This window comes from Peromyscus eremicus, chromosome 8b, assembly GCF_949786415.1.
Source record: "Peromyscus eremicus chromosome 8b, PerEre_H2_v1, whole genome shotgun sequence".
Lineage (NCBI taxonomy): Eukaryota > Metazoa > Chordata > Mammalia > Rodentia > Cricetidae > Peromyscus > Peromyscus eremicus.
The window spans coordinates 11,450,963-11,478,058 of NC_081424.1; the positions used below are offsets into that span (position 1 = coordinate 11,450,963).

Sequence of the window (27,096 nt, forward strand, 5' to 3'; positions counted from 1 at the left end):
GTGTTGTACCCAAAGTTCCCCAAAGACCAAGAGACTGATCCAAATGCAAAAGCAAAGAGTCTTTATTTACGAGTTTAAACTTGGGTCTCTCCATCTGTCTGACGCAGCAGCTGAGCAGGAGAGACCCTGAGTAGCAATCAAGCAGAGTTTTTATAATGGTTAGGGTAGGGGATCTGGGAGAATTCCAACTCTGTATACTTACAAGCTCAAGATTGGTGCTTACTTTAGGTTAGAGGTGCTTGGTTTGAACTGATTGGAGAGTTGCAGCTGCAAGGAAATTGCCGTATTCTCTAGCAATCTATATCATCAGCAGACCTATTTTCTCTGACAGTAAGACATCCCACTTCTTATCTGCAGGAAACATGCTCCCTCTAACAGCTATGGTATATAATCTTATCATATCCTTTAGGTTATGGCAGGAAATGTCTGGAACTCGTTTTTTATGTGGCTCTTAATTGTCTGGGTCTAGGGGCAGCACATCCTCTGGTGGGTTTCCCAGGGCTTAGGGTGGAGGGGCAGCCCATCCTCTGGTGGGTTGCCCAGGGCCTGCTGCCTCCAGTCTGACCCTTCTCTAAGATGGCTGCAATCCTGTCATCCTCTCAGTTGAAAGTCTACTTTGTTAGATATTAGAATGGCTACGTCTTGCTTCTTGGGTCCATTTGCTTGGAAAATCTTTTTTCAACCTTTTACTCTGATGTAATATCTGTCTTGATGTTGAGGTGTGTTTCTTGTATGCAGCAGAAAGATGGATCCTGTTTTCATATCCATTTTGTTATCCTGTCTTTTTATTGGGGGTTGAGTCCATTGATATTGAGAGGTATTAATTACCAATTATTGTTGATTTCTGTTATTGTTGTTGTTGAGAGAGAGAGAGAGAGAGAGAGAGAGAGAGAGAGAGAGAGAGAGAGAGTTAGTTCGTGAGTTCGCTGAGTTCGCTTCCCTTTTGGTTTTGCTGGTATGAGATTATTTATTTCTTATGTTTTCATGGGTGTAATTTACCTCCCTGGTTAGAGCTTTCTTCTAGTACCTTCTGTAGGGCTGGATTTGTGTATAGGTATTGTTTGAATTTGACTTTGTCATGGAATATCTTTTCTCCATCTATGCTGATTGAAAGTTTTTCTGGGTATAGTAGTCTGGGCTGACATCTGTGGCCTCTTAGGATCTGCAAGACATCTGTCCAGGCCCTTCTGGCTTTTAGAAGTCGGGGTATAATTCTAATAGGTCTGCTTTTATATTGCATGGCCCTTTTCCCTTGCAGCTTTTAATATTCTTTCTTTGTTCTGTATGTTTGGTGTTTTGATTATTATGTGGTGGGGGACTTTCTTTTCTGGGCCAATCTATTTGGTGTTCTGTAAGCTTCTTGTACCTTCCGTCTTAAGGTTAGGAACATTTTCTTCTATGATTTTGTTGAAAATATTTTCTGGGACTTTGAGCTGGGAATCTTCTTCTATTCCTATTATCCTTAGATTTGATCTTTTCATTGTGTTCCAGATTTCCTGGATGTTTTGTGTCAGGGATTTTTAGATTTAACATTTTCTTTGACTGATGTATCAATCTCTTCTATCATATCTTCTGTGCCTGAGATTCTCTCTTCCATCTCTTGTATTCTGTTGGTGATGCTTGCATCTGTAGTTCCTGTTCGCTTACCTAGGTTTTCCATCTCTAGGATTCCCTCAGTTTGTGTTTTCTTTATTGCTTCTATTTCTGTTTTCAGGTCTTGAACAGTTTTTTTTAATTTCCTTCACCTTTTTTCCCCCTTCATTTTCTTTAAGGGATTTATTCATTCCTCTTTAAGGACCTCTATCATCTTCATAACGTTGGTTTTACAGTCTTTTTTTTGTGCTTCAGATGTGCTGGAATAGTCTGGGGTTGCTTTAGTGAGGTAGCTGGGCTCTGGTGGTACCACATTGCTCTTTCTGTTGTTGATTGTGTTCTCACACTTGTGTCTAGGCATCTGGGTTTGGGATGGATATAGGTCTAGGAGCCGATTTCTGAGACTGTTTTTGTTGGGTGGGTGTTTTTTTTCTTTGGTTTTTGTTACCTTTTTGGTCTTCTGATCTTTGTGGTCTGTATTTCTGGAGGCCTGTGCAACATCTGGTCCAGCAGGGAGTCTCTGTCAGAGTTGGCAGCTGGACTTCTGGTAGTTAGCATGGCCTTTGGGGAGGGGGCAGGTGATGATGGGGTGTCAGCAGCTTAGGTCTTTAGGCTCTCAACTGAGGGAGTGGGAGGGTTCAGATGACAGGTGGGGCTCTTACTGAGAGGGCTGGGGAGCCAGACCAGAGCCATGACAGGGTGACAGGTTTCTAATAGCCCTGCCTGGGACCAGGCCTTAGTTTTGGTTTACTGGAACTGGCTGGAGCTGAGCAAGCAGTTCTCAGGAAGACCACAACTCAGGGACAGCTTATCAGCAGGAGCCCCCCCCCCCCCAGCCTTCTGCTGACTCAGCAGGCACCCCGCAGCCTTCTGCTGGCTAAAGAAAGCTTTTCCTACCCCGTGGCTGGAAGGTCCCTAACCACTACAGCCTCCCACCAGTTAGCCCCCAGACTAATCATCCCTCCACCAATCAGCACCAGATTAATCCCTCCTCCCTGGAATTTCCCTAACTCTGCTTAAAAGGAGCTTGTGATCTCCCTTTGGGGTCGCTGTTTGCCACCCCAACATGTTGGAAACAATAATCGCTCTTGCTACATTGCGTACATGACTGTTGGTCTTTCTTGGCGGCCCCTCTCGGACCCTCACCCGTTCTGGCTGGTGTGTCCTGCACCTCGGCGTCTTTTCATTTTGAGTGTTCTGTGTCTGCAGCTTTTGTTGTCGTGGTGAATTGTTTGACTTTTTACAGAAGATACGTCCGGTAATGGAAATATAATTTGTCCTGCTCTGCATCTGCAGATGAATTGGTCAAGGCGGCTGTGGCTTAGAGTACAGAGACGATTCTAAGTGCCGGTGAACCGTCTGCCCTCTCTTTAGGGCTGAAGTGCGCCGATCCCTGGGCTCATGCGGCAGCCCTGCCTCTTGCCGCCATGCCTGCACGCTGGAGTGCTTCCACAATGTCTCCTTGCCTGGCAGTGCTCCCAGGACAGTGCTCCCAGGACAGTGCTTGAAGTCCATTTGTTTAGAATTGTATGGCATGTCATAACAAGCAATAAAGTGTGAATTGCAAAGAATGCATGTATGCCACCCTCCACTGCGATGGATAGTTTAGCCCTGAATTAAATACTGAAATGACTTGTGCTGTGATTGGAAGGGATTGCCCACCCGTCTTTCATGGTCCTGTGTTGCACCTGAGAATTTCTAGTGTTACTTTTCTTTTTATATTTTTTATTAAGTCTCTAAGAATTTCATAAATTGTATTTTGATTGTATTCACACCCTCCTTCCCCAGATCCACCCCTACCTCCATGTCCCCTCAGCTCCTCCCAGATCCACCCCTGCCTACCCATCCCGAGCCTGAGTCCTCCTTTTCTTTTAAGAATAACCCATTTTGTCTGTGCTGCCGGTAATCCTTGGGGGAGGGGCCATCTGCTGGGGTGTGGTTGATTTACCAGAGGCCATGTCCTTAAAAAACCTGATGGTCAACTGTCCATAGCCCCTCAGTTAGGGACGAGAGCTCATGGGCCCCTTCCCCTCAGTGCTAACATGCCTACACAAGACAGCCACGTCTGCTAGCTCCTGAGTGCAGAAGTTACGTCCCGAAGACAGTTTTGTTCGGGTCCTCCCTGACTTCTTCTTTTTAAAAAAAATATTTATACTTTATGTGCATTGGTGTTTTGCCTTCATATATGTCCGTGTGAGGGTGTCAGGTCTCCTAGAACATGGAGTTGTGAGCCACCACGTGGGAATTGAACTCAGGACCTCTGGAAGAGCAGTCCGTGCTCTTAACCACTGAGCCATCTCTCCAGCCCCCTCCCTGACTTCTAACGCTTAGAATCTTTCTGTCCCCTCTTCCATGATAGTCCTTGAAGTGTGTGTGTGTGTGTGTGTGTGTGTGTGTGTGTGTGTGTTTGTGCGTGTGCATGTGCACCAGATTTATAGCATCAGGCAGGTGTTTCCTCCTTTGGACCAGGCTTTGAATCAACCAGAAAACAACTGGTTATCCCCAACATTCTTTGCCGCTGTTGCCCCTGTGGGCATTTGGAGAGGGTCAGGGTGGGGGTGGGGTGAGAAGGAAGTGGGGGGGAGTAACTAATTCTAAGGATGTTTGGAAAGCCGTGTGAAAATCGACTTTATAGGCGATACGTATATAAAATATACATATATAAATAATATAAACTACAGGGGATGATGCTCCTCCCAGAAGCTATAAGTTGTGAAATAAAAGGGCCCAGCAACAGGTATGGGATATACTTGAGAGTTGTTGGAAAGAGATGTCCTGTGGACCCAAACAGTGCGCCATATTGCTGTTGCTTTTTTTTTTTTTTTTTTTTACCCACCCTATAAGACATCACACATTGGTCACAGGACATGGAAAAATTGAGGTTGGTACTGACCAGGAAGCTCCTCCCCTGCTAGTTCTAGAAGGTGCTGTGCAGGCTGCTGGGGGTGGGTTGGGGCAGTCACCGTCGCTCTAGCCCAGCTGTGAACCCCGAAAATGACAGTGACTGGCAAGACTTTCGAGGTCTGTCATTTATTCTTGGTCTTTAGTTTGACTCTTACTTTTTTTTTTCCTTCAGAAACGTGTGCTGACTTCCTTTTGCGGTTGTTTTGGGGACGAGAGTGATGCTTTCTTTTGTCTTCTGATACTCTGGGGTACCAAGAACCCCAACCTTCCACTCCCCCGGAGGCTCATTTGTGTGATTTTTTTTTTTTCTCTTCTTGGGCGCGCTTTTCTGTCTGCGGAGACTGGTTTACTTTGGTTTTCCTCCCCCAGCGCCTGGCCGTTCCTAACCAAGAGCATGCTGCGGTTTTGAGACATTTTGGAGCACCAGAGGGCTGTCCTCTCCCATCTTTCTTAGAGTCCTCCCCATGTGGAATTCCAGGTGCCCATGCTTCTCTCCTCTACTTTTGAAGCTTTATCTAGCAGATCTAGCTGAAGTGTCTTCCTTTGTTTTATTTTGGCCCAGCATGGTTTGGCTTAGGTCCCTAAGCTACCCGAGGTCTTTCTGTACCCTCTCATGAATTTTGGATCCCTTCTCAAGTTGCAGGAAGTTATTCTTGGTATCAAAAGTCACCGCTGTTACTCTGGTGCTTAAATCTCCTTTTATGTCAGACAGTGTTTGTTTTTATGAAATTAAGTGCTGTTCCAACACCTGGCCTGTAAGTTTACATCTCATTTGGATTTTCTTCCTGTAGCATTGGTTTTGTTTATTTCCTCTTACTGTCTTTACAAGATAAATGGTTTCATGTATCGATATTTATTTCTTACTCCTCATTGTTGTTATCTCTTTTCTAAAGGGATTTATTCACATTCTCAATGTTGGTGTTTCTGGGGTTCTCCTCTGGATATAGAATATCCTGAAGCATCTTTTGTAGTTCTGATCTAGTGGCCATGAGTTCCTGTCATTTATTCTTGCCACAGAGGTCTTTACTTCTCCTTCAGCTGTGAGGCAGAAACCTCTCTAGGTGCAGTAATCTTGGTTGGTAGGTATTTTCTTTCAGGACCCCAAATACATGGCTTCACCCCCTCCTGGCATGGAGAGTTCCTTCTGAGAAATCTGCCGTTAGTCTAGTGATTCGCCTTTGAATATTTCTTTACATTTCCTCGCACACAGTATTAACAACCTAACCATAGCTTGTCCGGCCGTGCACTTCTGTGCTCATGTGTTTGAAGTTCTGCACGTTTCTTGTACCTGGATATCATCTCTTGCTCAAGATTTTGGGAGTTAATTCTGCTTTCTTCTACAACCCAGGGCCACCAGTCCAGGGGTGACACTGCCCACAAAGGCCTGGGCCCCCCCACATCAATCATTAATCAAGAAAAATGCTCCACAGGCTTGCCCGTAGGCCAGTGTGGTAGAGGCGTCTTCTGATTGAAGTTCCCTCTTCCCAAATGACTCTAGCTTGTGTCAACTAGACAAAAAACTGAACAAGACATTCAAAAAATACTAACAATTGGTGAATCCAGGTGGAGGATTATAGATTTTAATTGTGTAGATTCGAAAAAAGAATAGGGAGAAAAGCAATGAAAAAGAATTTAATCTCCCAAATGAGGAGGTCCACCTTGAGTAGTACTATTGAGTTCGACACAGTGTGATCTGGGTGGCCACAGCATTGCTGTATTCAACAAGGAGAAAAAAGTCTGAATGGAAACTGGCCTTTCTGGAAAAGTTACCTCTTTTTATTATTAAAAGACCAAATTGGTGGATTTCGGCCAGCCACCAGAGGGCAGTGCAGATTCTCTGTCCTACCCAGCCGGATCAACGCCTCGGAGCTGGCGCCACACGAGGGCGCTATTCTCTGCACAAACCCTTTTCAGAAGCTGAGCCTGGGGATAGTTGCAGACTTCCCCTCCCCTACTCACATTTCTCGCCCCATGGATTGTTTCTCCAGCCTTTTGGCTGCTCTGACTCCTGGAGCATTCGGATGTGAGAGGTAAAGAGCTAACTTCTAATGTGTGCTCCAAAGGCCACTAACACATTTGCCAATGCCCACGAATGTGACTTTTATTATGAACTGTCTAAATATAATCTTACTGCAATTAATATTTAGATCCTTGGGATCTATAACAACTCTATGGATTTTGTGTGGATCTTTTTTTTTTTTTTTTTTTTAATCTCTTTGAAGTAGCTGAATGAGATGATCCATGTTTGCCCAGGGAAGAATCATTAGTGTAGACTATAGAAAATCGTCCAGCAATGAAAAGCTGATCTGTGTTGGGCGGGTCATTCTTTCTGCTAACTCCAATGCCTGTGGGGATAGATTGCACCAGAAGTGAAAACCACAGAGGCTGATGGGAAGTAGCTTCCAGTTCTTGAGGGGAGGAAAGTTAACTGAAGCGGGCAGCCAGCCAGCCATAAAAAAACAAAAACAAAAACAAAAAATCCCCTGCACACCAGGCCTTTGAGGTAGGCAGTAAATTCATATACAGTGAAGTGCCTGGGCACACGGCCTCTTCACAGTCTTGTTGAGAAGTCCTTCAAGGCCAAGCGCAGCATCGGGACAGCACTGTCTCCTGGGTGACTCGCTCTGACCATCTTGAAGTAAGTTCTTTCTTATGCTCTGTGTGCCTCTAGTTCCTGGGTCTTCGAGCACGCCAGTCATGCTCTTGGTTTGCATGCTTGTCCCTCCTGAGGGTAAAAACCAGAAGCAAACTGGTGCTTCCCCCCATGCCGGTCCTATTGGGATGAGACTCCCTTCTATTACTGTCATTATTACTTAGTATGATTATTTTGTCCTTTTTCTCAACTACAATGCCAGCGATTTGCTGACTAACAGTAAAGTGGGAAGTGAATGCCACTGAGGCCTGCTCTCACAGAGGCCTGCTCTCACCGAGGCCTGCTCTCACCGAGGCCCGCTCTCCCCGAGGCCTGCTCTCACAGAGGCCTGCTCTCCCCGAGGCCCGCTCTCCCCGAGGCCTGCTCTCCCCGAGGCCTGCGCTCACAGAGGCCTGCGCTCCCCGAGGCCTGCTCTCACAGAGGACTGCTCTCACCGAGGCCTGCTCTCACCGAGGCCTGCTCTCACCGAGGCCTGCTCTCACCGAGGCATGCTCTCACAGAGGCCTGCTCTCACCGAGGCCTGCTCTGTCAAGGCATGCTCTCACCGAGGGCTGCTCTCACTGAGGCTAGCTTGTGTGCTGGGTTCTCTGTGAGTGTCTTCTGGCTTAATTTTGTTCTTGCTACAGACACAGCAAGCTCCTTCAGGCCTTTCCTTGCTAATTCTTCTCCTGGGCCCTGCATATCTTCAAGTCCTCAGGAAGCTGGTTCCCTTTTCTGGTAACAATTATAAATTGCTTGCAAATCTTCCGAATTTATTTGCTTGGCTTGTTTTATCAGGTTGGTCATCCCCTCCCCTTGGCAGTGGGTTGGGCCTCAAGGGAGGTATGACTGGGATTCTGGGTTCCTCCTCCTCTTCTATTTCCTCTCTGGCCAGCTCCCCCAGAGTCCTGTTACTGCATGCTCCAACTTCATTTTCTGATTGTTATTATAATTGCCTTATTCCCACCTCCGTGCATCTGACAGTGTCAACTAGACCCCAGGAGAGGGGGCTAAGCATTTCAGCTAGTGTTCCTCTAACCTGTCATCTGTCAGCATGTAGGCTTGTTCTGGGTAACCTGTGGGTAGATCAGACCTTTATAAACAGCCATTGTTGCTTAGCAACGAGGATACATTCAGAGAAATGTGTCCTTAGATGAGTTTATCATTGCAAACATCATAGAAAAAGCTTACCCAAGCTAAGACAGAGTTATGTTGCTATTAGAATGCAATCTTAGGCCCCCATCATACATGGGGAGCATCTTTAACAAGGTGTTGTTATGTGACACATTACTGTACACTTAGTAAAAACATCAGTGAACTTTATTTTGCAGATTTAGAATGAAAATGCTATAACAGAATCCTGACATACTATAAATTCTTAAAACCTTACCCATCCCTGAAGTTGCAGTTCTAGACTCCTCTGTTGTCTGGTACAGCTGCACTAACCCACACTAGTCCCCTCTGCTTTGCCTTCCTTTGGTGGATGCTCTCTAGCTTGACATTGAATGTGTATTTATTACTTAATTGCTTTATCACATGACCAGTGAGATGATAAAATGCCAACTGGTTGTGGCAGTGTCTTCTCAAGCTTTTTAGTTCGAAAAGCATTACTTTTTAAAACACCTTTACATATTTATTTCTTGCTAATGGAATTTTACATATCTTCTTTAAAGTAATTTAAGAGTAATTGAACTAGGGAGAAAGCTTGCTAGAGTATGTGCTTAGCATGGATGAGACTCTGGGTTTGATTCTTAGCACCACCAAAAAAAAAAAAAAAAAAAGACAATCTGTGTGGTTTTGCTTATAAATTTTGTATTTCAGTGTAGGATTACTATTTTCAACATTGTTATTATTTGTATCATTCCTGGTGATCTGGCACCTAATGTGTTCAGGTGTATGATGGGCATTGTATCCAGTAGCCTCTCTGTGGAAGGCTTTGGGGATTATGTGAGCATTGCAGTCTCTTGGACTGGGGTGCATCTTCAGAGTTGGTTCCTTCTAGTCATTTTCGTACTTTACGTAGAAAAATGTCAAAGGCTTATTTGCCAAACTGTAATATTTTAATAGCTATAACCGTCTGAACTTCCCGATTCCATGTTGAGTGTTCTAATGGCTATCAGCATTGCCGCTTCCGGGCCGAGCTGAACCATCACGTAGGCCAATCCTGATGTCGTAATAGGATTGCATTCATCTGACCTGTGCCTGGGTTTATTCCAGATATCAGACTGATGCTTATCCTGAAGACACTGAGAATATTTCAATTTAAAAATTGACCTCTGGGGATCTGTCAATTTAGGCCTCTTGTTGTATTTAACAAACACATCTTAAAAAACACTCTCTATGAAGCAACCCGACCTGATGAATGCATTTTCAAAACGTAGTATGGTTATAAAATGTTTGTGGGGCAAAATGTCTTTAAAACTGACCGTCTCTTTCTTTATAGAGATACTTTCTAGTCGGGAGCAATCATGCAGAAACGAAATTCCGAGTCTTGAAAATTGATCGAACGGAGCCCAAAGATTTGGTTGTAATTGATGATAGGGTAAGTATCGGACCTCACTGCCCACAGGAGCATGTTCTGAGCTTTTTTTTTTTTTTTATTACACATCTACATTCTCCAGTCTGGCTTCTAGAAATACCAGTGTTGAGAAATTAGGCAGAAATATACTTTGTCTTTCAAATTGATCTGTTTTGAGAGCACACACTTCCCCAGTAAGATAATGAGTGCATTTTCTTAAGTGACTGACCTCTGTGGACTCAGTAGAACTTAATATTGTATCTACCAAAGAGATTGCATGTTACTCTGCTTCAGTGGGAAGCCGGGGGTCAGGGAGACGTCTGTGCAGCAGACTTTTGCTGTGCAGATGGAAATCACATCGGATGGTTTGCCTGTACTCAGAAAGGGCAAAGCAATTGTTATCCAGACTCTGGAGGGCAGAAGCTTAGTTCAGACGGTACAGGAGCATGGGGCTGTTAGTCAAAGGTACAAGGTAGTGTGGTGGTGGTGAACAGTTAACTTTAGTTTTTCCAAATGAGGGAACTTGCTCTTTGTATTGAAGTTCCTGGCTAACTATTTCTGAATCCATACAGGCTCCTCTTTTGTCAAGTACATTAGTAGTTACAGTTTGGAATCATTTTCATTAAACTCTTTGCAGAAGTATTCTGTGTTCTCACAATTGCGTGTTGTACGAATTCCTAAATGGTCTTATAATAAAAAACCCGGAGCCAAATATTGGGGTAAAGGCTGAAAGATCAGAGAGACAAAGGAACAAGACACTAGAGAAACTCACCACAATGAAATCCTCAGGCCTAATGGAAGGCGAGATCCTGTCTCCACAAATCCTCTGACTGCAAGCCTCTGAGGCCTCAGCTGAAAAGGCTTCTCTAGTTCCTGTCTCCTCATGCCCTGTATGCCTTTCTCCACCCAGCCATTTCACTTCCTTCCTAGTGCTGGGATTAAAGGTGTGTGTGCTTCCCAAATACTGGTAGCAAAGGCATGAGATCTCAAGTGCTGGGATTAAAGGCATGTGACTCCCAAGTACTGGGGTTAAAGGTCTGTGCCACCACTGCCTGGCTCTGTTTCTCTCCTAGACTGAATTAATCTCGTGTAGTCCAGGGTGGCTTTGAACTCACAGAGATCCAGATGGATCTCGGCCTCCCGAGTGCTAGGATTAAAGGTGTGTGCCACCACTGCCTGGCTTCTATGTTTAATCTAGTGGCTGGCTCTGTCCTCTGATCCTCAGACAAGCTTTATTTGATACACAAAATATCACCACAATTGTGGAGAAATTCATTATTAGGGTTTTTCATTTCCTGCACTGCTCCTTGGAGTCCATGCCCCGGGATCTGCCTGGAAGCTTTTATTAATATGATGAAGTGGTTTTTGGTTTCACTTGGTGATGGGGATGATTGATTGGGGAGACCTTTGAGAAGCTAACAGTTATGGGCCGTCTCATACAAACAGACATCTAGCCGAGGGCTTGCACCTCATTTTAAGGGGTTTACAAACTTACTAAAATGGGCGGATCCCTTTGACCTCTGAATCCCAAGTTCAGAGTCTAAAGTCGTGACCTAATTTTTGGACCTAGCGATGCGATCCAGGCAGCAGCCTTAACTGTTCCTTGTAGAACCCGCTGCCTTGTTACAGTGGTGACTTGGTCCCGTGTTAGGCAGTTCATGCAATCACTCACAGTTCAGAGGCGAGCAAGTAACCCGAGGGAAAGAGCACAGTCTTACGGGTGGCCTGCTCTTGTTTCTCAGCACGTGTACACTCAGCAAGAAGTGCGGGAACTGCTTGGCCGCTTGGACCTAGGAAACAGAACCAAGATGGGCCAGAAAGGGTCCTCTGGGTTGTTTCGAGCTGTCTCAGCGTTTGGCATTGTGGGTAAGTGATGTGTCTCCTCTCCTCTCTTCTCTGTGTGTTCTGATACGGATCAGAGAGAGCTTATACAACTCGATGGCTGTGTAGTCTTACCACGTCACCTATGGCTTTGGCTGCTTTAAACATCGTTACCGCTCAGTCGGACACACCTGAACGGTACCTGTTCTTGTGCTGGCGCGGCCCCTCTGATGTACCTTCTGGGTCTTGACAAGTTCTTCGAGATTCCTTGTTCGTTGGATGTGTGTTTATGGGCCCAAGAATTCTGTTTAATATCACATGAGTTCATATGTGTCAGTTTATAAGTTCCATGTATGTTAAACTCCACTTCAGGTGCGGATTATATTTTAAACTTAAGAAAAAAAGACATGAAGAAATATGTCTTAAGTACAATATTTTTTTTAACTTAATAGTTACCTAGTAGTCTAGCCTAATTCTTTTAGTGCTGATATTTTACTGTAACTTAAAATACTAATTTTTATTAATTTCTTGTATTACTTTTTGTATATGAATATTTTGTCTACGTGTATGTCTGTGTACCACATGCATGTCTGGTACCTGTGGAGGCCAGAAGAGTTTGAGGCCAGTACGGGTTACATGACCCTGTCTTATGTATAAAAAGTATACTACTAGACATACAGAATACACATATTGTGTATAACTGACCTCAAACTCACCGTATAACTGCAGAGGACCTGGGACATCTGAATTCCTGCTGCCATCCCAAGTGATGAGGTGATCAGTTCATGCCTCTGTGCCTGATTTTCTGCAGAGCTGGGGATCAAACCCATGGCTTTATACATGCCAGGCAAGCCCTCTACCCACTGAGCTGCATTTCCAGACTACCGCCCCCATAATATTTTTAGGTTATATAAGTGCCAAAAATTTATATGGCTGTAAAGTTATGAAAATATGAAGGTAGGCCATGTGAAAGTCTTTGGTAACTATGTATCTAAAATCGTTTCCATTGGTGACTTTATGTGACACTGTATTTATTGCTGCACAGGTTTTGTCAGGTTTTTAGAAGGCTACTATATTGTGTTAATAACTAAGCGGAGGAAAATGGCGGATATTGGAGGTCATGCGATATATAAGATTGAAGACACAAATATGATTTATATCCCCAATGACTCTGTCCGGATTACTCACCCCGATGAAGCGAGGTGCGTACTGGTGCTGACAACTTACTCTTTGTTTCTGACTCCAATAGGACCAAGGAAATACAAATGTTTATAGAAAATCAAGTGTTGAGTCAGAATTCCAGTTCCTGTTCAGGGTCATAAAGGTCTTTTCTGACAGTTTAGACAGGGATACTGTATTGTGGATAATGTCTGCATGTTACACAGTATTAATGGTAAGATAATTTCATTGTAAGATTATTAAATCACTATATTAAACAACATGACAGAACATAAGTAAATTCTAAACTATTACCAACTGTAAAGATATAAATATGCCTTGGCTTCTTTTTAATTTTTATTACATGACATCAACCGAACTAATTATTATCAAACCTACCAATTTGATGATAATTTATCTCACATTCTCAAGTCTCAATAACGTTACCAAACCTCTAAGAGACTTCAGATCTACAGAAAATCAGGAATAAAGCAGTCCAGGGAACACCAATGTGCCTTTCTTCTAAATTCACCATTAGAGCCCTCTGCTTAGATGCATGCCGCCCCTCTCCCAAATACACAAGCAGACTGCGTTCTTCTAAGTTGCTTAGCTGAGAAGCCCTAAGGTGCAAACCCGAGATCTGAAACTGTCTTAAGCACTGACATGATGTCATAATGGAAAGTCCACTTCTGATGACGTGTCACAGTCAGAGTACAGACGCACCAGTTGCTGAACAAAATCTTAAGATGCGTGGGAAACACAACTGAATTCTGCGTTAGTTACTTCATTGTGTTTACATGTATTTCCCAAAAATGCCAAAATAGGAAACACTTCCGCTCCCAAGCATTTCTCACAATCGATACTTAATCTGTATCAGGAGAGCCTAAATTTAACATTAATTTGGTACCCTTAGTTTATACTCCATATGCTTCCTAAAATTGTCCCAATAAAGTCCTTTATAGCTCTGTGTATGTGTGTGCATGCACACACCTGTCTTCAAGAATCTAGATTCACAGGCTGTACCTGTCCTGCTGGTTCTAAAATCTACAAAATCCTCTAGTTTTTCTTTTCTTCTTTTTTCTTTTTCCTTTTTTGGTTTTTCAAGACAAGGCTTCTCTGTGTAATAGTCCTAGCTGTCCTGGAACTCACATTGTAGACCAGGCTGACCTCAAACTCACAGAGATCCACCTGCCTCCACCTCCCAAGTGCTGGGATTAAAGATGTGCACCACTGCCAGCACCCAGCTATAGGTCCTCTAGTTTTTTTTTGGTGGCTTGCACATTTTTAAGGGTCTTGCAAGACCACTATCTTGCAAAAGGGTCCCACGATATGGATTTGCAGAACTGCTAAGGGAATCTGTGCTATTCCTGTTGCCTCACATTAAAAGGGGGCATGAGGGCTGGAGACATGGCCCAATGGGTGGAGTGCTTCCTGCACAAGCGTGAGGATGCACCAACATAAACATCCAGGTGTGGCTGCAGGTTCCTTCAACCCCAGAGCTAGAGGGATAGGAGACAGAAACGTCACTGGGACCCTCTGGCAGCCATTCTAGCTGGAAAACGGCTCTGGGTTCGGTTGGGTGAGAGTCTGTGTCTCAAGGGAACAATAGGCAGAAAAGCAATCAGAGGGACACCCACCACCCAGCCTCTGTGTGCTTGCACACCCACCACCCAGCCTCTGCGTGCTTGCACACCCACCACCCAGCCTCTGCATGCTTGCACACCCATCACCCGGCCTCTGCATGCTTGCACACCCACCACCCGGCCTCTGCATGCTTGTACACCCACTACCCAGCCTCTGTATGCTTGCAATCCACCACCCAGCCTCTGCATGCTTGCACACCCATCACCCAGCCTCTGCGTGCTTGCACACCCACCACCCAGCCTCTGCATGCTTGCACACCCACCACCCGGCCTCTGCATGCTTGTACACCCACTACCCAGCCTCTGTATGCTTGCAATCCACCACCCAGCCTCTGCATGCTTACACACCCACCACCCGGCATCTGCATGCTTACACACCCCCACCTGGCCTCTGCATGCTTACACACCCACCCGGCCTCTGCGTGTTTGCATACCCACCACCCAGCCTCTGTATGCTTGCACACCCACCACCCGGCCTCTGTATGCTCACACACCCACCACCCAGCCTCTGTATGCTTGCATACCCACCCAGCCTCTGCGTGCTCGCACACCCACTACCCAGCCTCTGCATGCTTACACACCCACCACCCAGCCTCTGTGTGCTTGCACACCCACCACCTAGCCTCTGCAGGCTTGCACATCCACCTAGCCTCTGCATGTTTACACTCCCACACATACTCTATCCTTATCTATTTTCATGTTAAAAATCTTCCCAACGTAAAGTTATGGTAACCCACAGCGTTTCGTTAACTTTCGTAACTGTCTTTTCTCTGTCCACTGAGAATTTGTAAAGCTCACTGAGAACAGCAAACTGTCTTCATTCCTCCCTTGCCCCCAGCCTGTGCCCCGCCCATTTGAGAGCATGGCCACGACACAAGGAGGAGCAAAGTGAGTTAGTCTCTGAGGGATGGTGGGCAGATGCAGCCCCACGCCAGAGAGGGCTGGAGTTCTGCAGCCAGTGAGCACACTTGCTGATGTAAGGGTACCCTGGCTGTATGGTAAGCCATGAAAGAGAACATTTCATGTTTATTACGTGCTTTAATTTTTTTCTAGGTACCTAAGGATATTTCAAAATGTGGATCTATCCAGCAATTTTTACTTTAGGTAAGTTTGAGCCTAATTTCACTTCAATTTGTCACTTTAATTTTATTAGGTTATAGAAAGAGACTTGGAATACAGTCAATAGCCACATTATTTCATGTAAAAATCTTAAACTCTAGGAATTTCCTCCTTTTAAAAACTCGATTCTTGAAAATGTAAATGGACAAGGATAAAGTTATTTATTGTCACTATAAAAATCACCTTTGTTTCAGGAAGGAATAAATATAATTTAAAGAAATGATCTCAGTTTAGAATTTTAAATTATGAAAAATGAAATTGTAGTAGTTCTAATGCAGAGTTGTAACAGTGCCATGGTTCAATTTCAGTTAGTGATCTGGCAAAATTAAGTAAAGTTAATTAGGATTAATCACAATACTGAAGAATTAATAGTTTTGCTGGAATGAATGTAGCATTAAAACAGATGCGAAAATACAGTCTAAGAATATGTCTTGGGAGAGGAAATGAAAATTTCTTTTGGCATGGAGATATTTGTGGAGATCTGTTTAATGTAGCCAGCAAGCAGGCAAACCAAGCTGATAATTAATCAAATAAGCAAATGGTAGATCATTATGACAATGTTAAGAATAGGATGTGACCAATACGCAGGCCGGAGAGAATTGGCTATGTGATAGATGGAAGATTCTGTCTTCTGTAATGACCAGACTGAAAAGTAGAACATGAAATAGCATTTGCCAATCAGGACTCTAGTAAGGCCAGAGAGAGGGCATTTGCCAATCAGGACCTGAATCAGGCTTTAGTGAGGGCATTCGCCAATCAGGACCCAAGTCAGGCTTGGGTTGGGTTGGATCGAGGGCCTGCAGCATCTGTGCACATCAGTGCTGTGCACAAACCAGATAGTCTTGTCATTAGTTGTTAATAGAGTCAACTATTTATTTATAAAATAAACACATATATAATATGAAGCTAAAATTATTATGTCATAGGGTTCTCAATGAAGTGATTTTTATCCACACGTGTTTCATGGTTGCATGTTTCCATGTGTTTGTCTTTATCATCTACTTTTCAGAAGGTTGTGTCATTTTATGCTTATAGTGTCTGCGAGTTAATACTAAGGCTTGGGCTCACTCTTTGAAATGGGCTCCTGTGTCACTCTTGACCATACTGAACTCTGATCAAGTCATTCCTCAAGTTAAAGTACTTTAAGTTTTTAGGATTTGTAAGTAGGGTTGAAGAAGGTTATGCAACACTCTCAAGACTCAGCTGTAAGAAAAGCTTGTTTTAAGTAGGAAGAATTGATTGTTAAGGTCAGAAACCAGCTTGGTGGTGGTGCTGCTGTTTTGAGACTGGGCTTCACTATGTAGCCCAGGCTGGGTTTGACCTTGAACCTGCCCTGGCTTGCACATGCTGGGATCTCAGGCCTGCACCACCATGCCCCAGCTTGCACATGCTGAGATCTCAGGCCTGCATCACCATACCCCAATCTGTACATGCTGAGATCTCAGGCCTGCACCACCGTGCCCCAGCCTGCACATGCTGGGATCTCAGGCCTGCACAAACGTGCCCCAGCCTGCACATGCTGGCATCACAGGGCTGCACCACTGTGCCCAACAGGAAACCAGCTGCTTAATCAGCTCATCTCCATTCAAGGCTAAGTGCTAGTAAATGGATCTATTAAGCAAAGGTGCTAAAACTGAGTTTTACAGACAAAACTGGAATTCGTTTCAGTCAAATTATGGAAATAAATGGAGAAATCATAATTAATGTGTGTGACTCTCCCAAGAGAATTGTAATACTTAAGATACTGCTTAAATACTGCACTTGAACCTCAAGATAGCTTCTGAAAATCTGTGTTAAAATGGGCAACTAAAGCCGGGCGGTGGTGGCGCACGCCTTTAATCCCAGCACTCGGGAGGCAGAGCCAGGCGGATCTCTGTGAGTTCGAGGCCAGCCTGGTCTCCAAAGCGAGTTCCAGGAAAGGCACAAAACTACACAGAGAAACCCTGTCTCGAAAAACCAAAAAAAAAAAAAAACCAAAAAAAAAAAAAAAATGGGCAACTAGAAACACTTAAAAATTGTTAATCTTCATCACACATCGGAATTCAGAGACCATGGCAGCATGCACAGGACCTGCACGGGTCTGCACCAGTTGGGGTCACAGAGACTGTGGCAGCATGCACAGGACCTGCATGGGTCTGTACCAGTTGGGATCACAGAGACCATGGCAGCATGCACAGGACCTGCATGGGTCTGCACCAGTTGGGGTCACAGAGACCATGGCAGCATGCACAGGACCTGCATGGGTCTGCACCAGTTGGGGTCACAGAGACCATGGCAGCATGCACAGGACCTGCACAGGTCTGCACCAGTTGGGGTTGTAGAATTGAAGGGAGAAGTGGACACATGTCTTCATCCCTAATCCTGGAGCTGTCTTCAGTTGATTACCACTTGGAAATGAAGTTTCCTTCAAGGGAGTCTCACTGAGAAGACAAAGTACTCTTAAGGGCAGGCTGCATGCTCAGCAGTAGATGCCAGCAGAAAATGAACTCCACAGCATCCTTGTCTCATAATGTCATGTCAGGGCTCTTACTTTTTTTCTTTTTTTAATTATCTTACTATTTTTAATATATATATATATACACACACACACACACACACAATATATGTGTATGTATTCCCTCTTCTCTCTTTTTACCCTACAGATCCTCTTCATGTGTATCATGGCTTCCAGTTTAGTGTGGTTATGGGATTCTTGAGTGTGGGAATGAGTGGGTCTGGTTCTTGTGCCTTCTCTTGGGCTCTTTTCCCTCTGTTGGTTTCTTTTGTCCAATTTTGGTGTGACAGGTTTTGTTTATAATCTATGTTACTATATTATTGGCTCATAGAGAAACCTGTTCATTTTCTAATGAGAGACAGAAAGGAGGTGGATCTGGAAGGAGGGGATGTGGGGAGGAACTGGGAGGGAGAGAGGGAGGGGAATTATAATCAGGTTATTTTTTGTGAGAAAAAATCCTATTTCAATAAAAGGAAAAAAAATGTTGATCTTATGAAATCAGAATCAAAATAGGTTTTTTGTTTTTTGTTTTTTTTTTTTCTAAAGACCAAATTTTATTTATCGAGACTGTTGTAATTTTTGCATCGTTTTCATTTTCCTGGAACAGGTTTCACTGTAGTAGCCTGCAGTATATACTTACCCTGTTTCCCTACGAAGTTTGCAGTAGTGGTGCTCAGGTGTAAGCTGTGGTAGAGAGAGCCGTGCACTGTTGATGACAATGTTGTCCTTCACTGCACTAACCATAGAACCCGTTCACGGACATAGGAAAGTTCAACTTGGTACGAGTGATCAGACTTAGATTGATATCACCATGAAGCAAAAAAAAAAAAAAAAAAAAAAAAGATGCATGTCGTACCAGTCAATGAACGTACATGACCCACAACATAACTGGTATTTGTAGTGTAAAGATGTAAGTCAGGTGGTGAGGTTTTTGTTGAATTTCCTGTCATGTTTCTATGTGGCTATTTTTTGAAGTGCCCCTTTAACAGTGAAATAACAGGTACAAAGTAATTCAGAGCACAGATTGCCGTTCCTCGTGGGAGCCAAGCCCGGGAAATACCTAGTTTCTGTAAGTTCTCACGTCAGAATTCTCTTCTCAGTTACAGCTATGATCTGTCCCACTCTTGGAGCCAAACCCAGGAAATACCTTTGCTTCTGTAAATTTCACATCAGAATTCTCTTCTCAGTTACAGCTATGATCTGTCCCACTCGCTTCAGTATAACCTTACCGTCTTGCGAATGCCCCTGGAGATGCTAAAGTCCGAAACGTCCAAGACACGCCAGGAGAGCTTTGACATCTTTGAAGATGAAGGATTAATTACACAAGGTGGTAGCGGTAGGTGATTCCTGCACACCCAATACATGCTAATATGGCATCTCATTAGCTTCTCCTACATTTCTCATTCCTTATCCCTTGGTGGTCTTTATCCTTACAGGGGTTGTTTTGGAGACATGACCTTGACCAGTTCATTTTTAAAGCCATCGTTAATCACCATGTGATTTTATTTATAGGCGAGCCAGAAATCATAGGTTGTCATTTTCTAGAAACTATTCATATACTTTTTAATGGAGCACATTCAGACCTAGTCTTCTGGTGAAGTTTTATATACACCATCTTATTTTCTTTCATAGAGATTAGTCAATTATGAGTCAGGATTGGGGCAGAAGTTACCATGGGTTGCCTGTTATGTGCTGGACATTGACTTATAATATTCTAAGCCACATAAAACCTCTGCTGGGCAGGTATAGGGCAGTTGTACAGAAATAAAGACAAAGTAGGACACTGAGGACCAGAGTTGACGATCAAGTGGTCAGTGTCCCAAGGCCACCGATCCTGTGACTGGTCCCAGCTTGACGGATCAGTTCCCCACAGGCTGAGCTTCTTGCCTGGCACCATCGGGCTGTTGCTAGACCGCAGTAGGACTAGCCTAAAGAGTCCCTGGAGACCCTGACTAAGCCAGACAACCAGTGACCTTTTGTCCCTCTGTTGGCACCTTTAGTGCCAGAGTTTGGGGTTTGGTCTAGAACTAGCAAAGCAGACAGCTTCCTGTTGTGAATGTTGTGACAGAATCCTTTCAAGTGTAGAGTTAAAATACCTTAGCTGAAGTAGGTTGACCGTGGAAACGTTGTAAACCAGTGATGGCTTTGAGTCCCTCCCTTCAGTCACCTTAAATGGTGATGATGGGGATGCAGGTGCGGAGGCAGAATCCACTCTAACGTAGACAGAGGTTTGTCCGTGAAGGACACGTGGCAAGGGGCTGTGCTTTCCCACAGGCTCTGTTCTCGCCCAGCCTGTTTTCAACTGAACGTTACCCATGGCTGACTATCACTTGAGCTGAGTCCAAGCAGGTCTGTGCTTCAGACACATGAACTGTGACCCAAATTATGGGACACCATAGAGGTCAGGCAGCTAGTGAGTATTTGATAAAGCCAGAAATGTCGCTGAACTGCCCCGTGTGCCACCCAGATCTGGGTTTGAATGTGCGATCTGGTTCTGGATTAAGCAAAAGTGACTTTTGCTGTGTGGAGGACAGCTCTGGGTAGGTATGACGGAGGAGCATATTGCTTTCCCGTGGCCGCTGTAAACTGCCGCCAGGTGACGTCTTACAGCGTATGCGCGTTGTCTCCCGGAAGGAAGTCCAGAGCAGGACTCAGACAAACGTGCTATCATCAGCAGGACTGCGTTCTGTCCTCGGCTTAAGAAGAGAAACCAGATCTTGTCCTCTCACCTTCTAGGGACTGTCCCCTGTTGCTAGCTGGTGGCTTTCCATCTGGAAGCCAGCAATGACTGGTGAGTCGTTCTTCACGCACCGCGTCACCCAGAGCTCACCTCTGAGAACCCCGTGATTACACGGGGTCACGTGCATGAGCCACAATCATCGGATTAGCGCCCTTGATGCCATCTGCTTCTGTTTGTCCTTGTCACTGAATGTGACGCAGCACCAGGTGCTGGTAACTAGGATTCAGGTGTCTTTCCTGGGGTTCGGAATTACTCACCTGGGGAAACTTGGAGGAAATGGGGGGTGAGGGTGAAGATGGAAGAGTAGGTTTGCCGAAATCCCCACAAAGTCTCTGGTGTATCAGGAAGTGTGTCAAGGACTTCCTATAAACTCTTCAGGCCGAACATCTCTGAGATGAGCAGTAGCATTCATTTCCTGTTTACAGGCTGTAGAGATACTGCAGTGTCCCCGGAGATAGTTATCGGCAAACACACTAATTAGCCAATTAAGAGTATTTAAGTCCTTTTGTTAGAAGGTGACCGAGAGAGGGGTCATGCCTCTGAAAGTCTTTCGGGGTTGAAGCTCAAGACAAAAGCCGTAATTAAATCAGTGTTTAAAGGGGGTCAGAACAACATCTGTCCTCTTGCAGAGCTCAGCAGTGTTTTCCAGACACTACGCGACAATTAGTTTTGGTTTGCACTTCCTCTTAGTTATTTTAGCTTCATGTTTTATCCTGCACAAACATCACTTATCCTGGTTAATACAACTGGACCATGGTCAGGGCAGGGGCAATCCCAAAAGCGTTGCCGAGGTGGATATGGCTGGGGGTGTGTGGAAGGCTGAGGAGGGTCTGGGGAGACACTAAACAAAATCAGGACAAGATGGCGTCACCTCAGCCATTTCAGTGCTAAGTCACTTGTATAAAGTGGCAGAGTGGAAGGTCTGATACAACACTGCACCCCCAAACCCTGAGCGTGCTCTGATCTCTCCTCTCCTGCAGGGTCTCCTGTAGCCCAGGCTAGCCTCAAACTTGGTGTAGAGCTGACAATGATCTTGAACTCCCCCTCCTGGCTGCTCCTCCCCCAAACTGAAATCAGAGGCATAGGCCAGGTACGGACTCCGTGTCTGGTTCATGTTGTGCTAGGGATTAGACCCAGGGCCTCATGCATGTGAGGCAGGCGTGCTCCCAGTGAGCTGCATCTCAGCCCATACACATTCCCTTACATGACGTGCTGAAAGGGGCAGAGGACATCTAGGGTTGTTTGTTCCATGTTTATGTGTGGTGTGTCTGTGCACCATGTGTGTTTGGCACACACCATGAAACTGGAGTTCCAGATTACTGTGAACTGCCATGTGGATGCTGGGAATCAAACCTGGGTCCTTGGCAAGAGTAGCAAGTGCTCTTTACTGCTGAGCCTTCTGTTCAGCCACTAGTTTTTAATGAGTTAAATTGGAATGATTTCAACATAAGTAAATGCCCGGATGACACTGTGAAGGGAGGAAGGTGGGGTTACCTGGCCGAATCCATTCATATATAAATATGCTTATTTCTTATTTTTCACTCCATAAAGTTCTGTGACACTCATCACTATTTATTCATAGATTCATCTTAATATGACAGTGTTTGGTGCTTCTGATTTCTCCACATGAAAAAGCCTTGGTGTAATAGCCAATGCCACATGGGAAGTATGAACAGGGCACCCCTACCCTTCCTATGCAGCAGTGCACCCCTACCCTTCCCATTGCAGCAGCGCACCCCTACCCTAAGCCTTCCCTGCAGCAGGGCACCCCTACCCTAAGCCCTTCACTGCAGCAGCGCACCCCTACCCTAAGCCCTGCACTGCAGCAGCACACCCCTACCCTAAGCCTTCCCTGCAGCAGCGCACCCCTACCCTAAGCCCTGCACTGCAGCAGCACACCCCTACCCTAAGCCCTGCACTGCAGCAGCGCACCCCTACCCTAAGCCCTGCACTGCAGCAGCACACCCCTACCCTAAGCCCTGCACTGCAGCAGCGCACCCCTACCCTAAGCCTTCCCTGCAGCAGGGCACCCCTACCCTAAGCCCTGCACTGCAGCAGGGCACCCCTACCCTAAGCCTTCCCTGCAGCAGGGCACCCCTACCCTAAGCCCTTCACTGCAGCAGCGCACCCCTACCCTAAGCCTTCCCTGCAGCAGCGCACCCCTACCCTAAGCCTTTCCTGCAGCAGCACACCCCTACCCTAAGCCCTTCACTGCAGCAGCGCACCCCTACCCTAAGCCCTGCACTGCAGCAGCGCACCCCTACCCTAAGCCTTCCCTGCAGCAGCGCACCCCTACCCTAAGCCCTTCACTGCAGCAGCGCACCCCTACCCTAAGCCCTGCACTGCAGCAGTGCACCCCTACCCTAAGCCCTGCACTGCAGCAGCGCACCCCTACCCTAAGCCCTGCACTGCAGCAGCGCACCCCTACCCTAAGCCTGCACATGCATCGCTCGTCTGTCTCACCTTCAGGGCAGCTGCCTGTTAGACGTGCAGACGGCAGCACCTGGGGGTAAGGAACACCCTGATCCTGTCAGTCACACTCCTGAGAGGTGTGCCGGAAGTCCTGGCCCAGGGGCTGTGACTGCAGACCGTGTTCTCCGTAGCTCGCTCTGCCACATCTGGCTCCATCCACGTGTCTGTCATTATATGCCCTTCATTTGGTTCCCATTTTCTTTTGAGTTAAAAACTCTGGTAAGTCAGAAACTCATTTCTTCTTTGAAAGCACAGTACCCTGAGTCCTGGCAGTCATTAGATTGCCCCGTAAGTGGCGGTGTGTCCAGGCTTGTATTCTGAAGTTAAAAACAGAAGTGGAAGGACTTAAACATGTGCTGGATGTCAGTCAAAGTCCTTATCTTTCTGTTACCAACTTTTGTTTTTCAGGTGTATTTGGGATCTCCAGTGAGCCTTACATGAAGTATGTATGGAATGGTGAACTTCTGGATATAATTAAAAACACCGTGCATCGTGACTGGCTGCTGTATATTATTCATGGGTTCTGTGGGCAGTCAAGTATCCTTTTTATAAACACTTAAGATGCACGTCATTATGCTGTGCCAGAGTATAGAATGGTTGTACATTGTAAGATTAGAATTATCACTGTGTACCTGCCCTAGTTAGGGTTACTACTGCTGTGATAAAACACTATGACCAAATTTAGGGAGCAAAGGGTTTATTTGCCTTATGCTTCTACATCACTGCTCATCATGGAAGGAAGTCAGGACAGGAACTCAGGCACACAGGAACCTCAAGGCAGGCACTGATATAGAGGCCGTGGAGGGGTGCTGCTTACTGGCTTGCTCTTTGTGGCTTGCTCAGCCTGCTTTCTTATAGAACCCATGACCACCAGCCCAGTGGTGGCCCCACCCACAATGGGCTGGGCCTTCCCCCATCAGTCACCAATTCAGAAAACTCCTCGCAGGCTTTCCTGAAGCCCAGTCTTATCGAGGCATGTGTTAGTCAAGGTTCTCATCTCTCAAATGACTCTAGCCTATGTCAAGTCAACCTAAAACTAGCCAGTGCAGTACTCCAACAGGAAAACTTGCTCATCTAAGTAGAAATGCAAGGAGAAGTGCAGACTCTTAGGAAGCGAGCAGACCTTGTAGGAGCACAGAACGACTATAAACACCAAGGATGGAAGAGCCTTGTGCATTGCAGTCTCGCTGTAGCCAGTGAGGATTGTGCATGTCTGGTAGAAGGAGTGGAATGGCTTTAGGTGGGAGGAACATGGTAGGCTCATGAGAAGAGACCTTGACCAAAGCCATAAACGTAAATCAGACCCCAGCAGTGAGTACAGAGAGATATCTCATGTTGGACAAGCACCATGAGGGTAGACCTGGAAAAAATAGCTATTTTCTTGTGATGTGTATGTGCAGCTCTGGGGAGATGGGATGTGTCTTACAGTTTCTGTTGCTGTGAAGAGACACTGTGACCACAGTAACTTTATAAAGGAAAAAGATTTCATTGGGGTGGCGGCTCACAGTTCAGAGGTTCAGTCCATTATCATCATGGTAGGACACGGCAGCATGCAGGCAGACATGGTGCTGGAGAAGGAGCTGAGAGTTCTACATATCGATCCACAGGCAACAGGAAGTGAACTGTATTACTAGGTGTAGCTTGAGCATAGGAGACCTCAAAGCCCGCCCCCACAGTGACACACTTCCTCCAACAATGCCACACCTCCTAATAGTGCCACTCGCTGTGGAGGCCATTTCCTTCCAGACCACCGCAGGATGACGTGGGAAAGATGAGAGGAGGTCTCAGATTGCCTCAGTCGTCAGTTGCCACTCACCAGATTGACTTTGTCAGGCCAAGGACTTGACAGATTAGTCCAGGAAGGTGACATGTCTAAAGTAGTCCACGAAGCTTGAGTTGACAGTCATTTTCCAGCTGCATGAGGTAAAATTGGGATGAGGGATCTGTATAAGAAAAGGCTACAGTCATAGTTGAGGCCTGACGAGGTGGAGGCCTGCTTGGGAAGGACTGTGATGGACGGGTGTTGACCCTTGAGTGAGGACAGTGAGCTCAGTCTGATGCCAACTTGGTTTTTCTCCTCCGGTTTGCTTTTCATGAATTCTGGCTAATGGTGACGCCATCCAACAGGCTGCCATTGTGCTGTGAGGAGGAGGAAGCAGGAATGCTAGCTAGCAGTGGTTCATTTCTCTTGTTACTCGTTGAGACGACATAGGGCATTGTGAATTCAGTTTTTATTCGATACTTTTCCCTTCCACCTCAGGCTTTTAAAAGCCTACAGTGAAATAATTAAAGAACGGTTTTCGAGGCCATGAAGTGGATGATGTGGCCATCATTGTGCCACCTTCTTACACTCTGTGGAGAGTTTGGGGGTAGCTGAGAGGCACATCCTTGAAGAGCTACAGCGCTGCTTTCTCTGTGCTGAGTGGGGTTGGGGAAGCAGGCATGGCCGGTACAGGGACTTTGAAATGGAGCTGGAGAGAACCTGGCTCCGGGCTTCGTAATGACTTCAACCACCTGACAAAATCAGGTCCTGAGTCACTTTTGTCTCTTTCCACAAATGCAGTCGTCCCAGGAAGAATTCGAGTGTTTCCCCACCAGTGACACCAAAGAGAATGTGCTACGGTGTCTAAAGACCATTTCTAAAGTATAGTTCTAGCCTGGTTTCTATTTCCGAGAGCTAGCTCAGGGCCTGGCATACGGTAATTATAATAAATGTTTGTTTTTAAAATAGCAAACAGCATCATAGATTATCATTTTAAAGCTCATTAGTTTAAATGATGAGTCTGGGCTTTTGGTGATCCGTCATTTAATGAATTCTGGAAGCCTGTGTGGTGATAGGCATAATTGCTGCTTATTAAGTATTTACTACAGGCCAAGCACCAGACATTTTACACCAATTACCCCAGCTCATCCTCCCAGCAACCCAGCAGCAGTACAGGCTGATGAGTCTCTTACCCAGAATGCTTATGACCATAGTGTTTCAGAGTTTGGATTGCTTTAGATTTTAGAATATTTGCCTAAACCTTAGGTAACTTGAGGCTGGAATTCAAGTTCAATTAGGTCTCATATGCACTTTGAACATTGGGACTGAAGATATTTATGTGATATTTTTGGAGTACCTATGGTTTGATTGACCAGAAATCTATAATTTGGAGTCATAGTGGTACCAAAAAACTTACGATTTTAAGGCATTTTTTTATTTTTTTTTATTTTTTGGACTACAGTTGTTCAGCCTATAGCCTCTTTTTGATCCATTTTTCAGTAGGTGAGATTATAACTCAGAAAGTTAAGGAGATGACTTAAACAAGATGACGCTGTGTATCAATCAAGTAGTTCATGGTGACGCATTCAGCGTTAGGCTTTGGATTGCTCTTGTAGTATTATAGCCACTCCTTTGCTCGGCATTAACCACTTTTTCCTAATTCACACTTAACATTAAACGGCACGTGCCCTCATGGAGAGGCATGTGATGCTGATGAGTGAGGAAGGGGTAGTGGCATTTCTCACGTGTTTACCTGGTTACAGGGAGAGACATAATACAGTAGCCTGTATATCTCCTTGGAGAGTCAGAGCGGTCACCATGTGAGCAGGTTGGGCGTTGCCATCAAACCCAGGCAGATCTGAGGAACTATTGGGCGCCCCGCTGTTGCGTTCCCGGTGGAGCTCTTGGTGTCTGAAGGCTGTGGGACAAGATGTGTTACATGCACAAAGGATGATGATTCTGGAGCCTTCTGGGCCAACCACAAATGCTGACACCTTAACTTGGTTTCTAAGAGCTGCTGATCTACGGGCGGCCAGTGTACGTGACTCTGATAGCCAGAAGGTCCAGCAGGTTTGCTGGGACGCGTTTCCTCAAGAGAGGCGCAAACTGTGAGGTAAGGCCACAGACCGCTGTGAGGGTTTAACCTTTTAACCTTTCACATCAGTTTTGCTGACAACGATGAAGCTGCAATTTCTAATTAATTAACTTCTTAACATCCTAATGTGTTTCGCCTTCTCTCT

General features: G+C 45.4%; 1 protein-coding gene across 1 annotated transcript in view; it reads left to right on the plus strand.

The window, feature by feature from the left end:
* The window catches only part of Fig4 (FIG4 phosphoinositide 5-phosphatase), a 115,795-nt gene that overhangs the window by 19,698 nt on the left and 69,001 nt on the right, over positions 1-27,096 (plus strand). Inside the window, exons 2-8 of the mRNA XM_059272502.1 lie at positions 9,573-9,671; positions 11,390-11,513; positions 12,514-12,670; positions 15,323-15,373; positions 19,070-19,218; positions 23,503-23,631; positions 26,869-26,969. Of these exons, the coding sequence (XP_059128485.1) occupies positions 9,573-9,671; positions 11,390-11,513; positions 12,514-12,670; positions 15,323-15,373; positions 19,070-19,218; positions 23,503-23,631; positions 26,869-26,969 (810 nt within the window). The remainder of the gene's footprint in view (positions 1-9,572; positions 9,672-11,389; positions 11,514-12,513; positions 12,671-15,322; positions 15,374-19,069; positions 19,219-23,502; positions 23,632-26,868; positions 26,970-27,096) is intronic.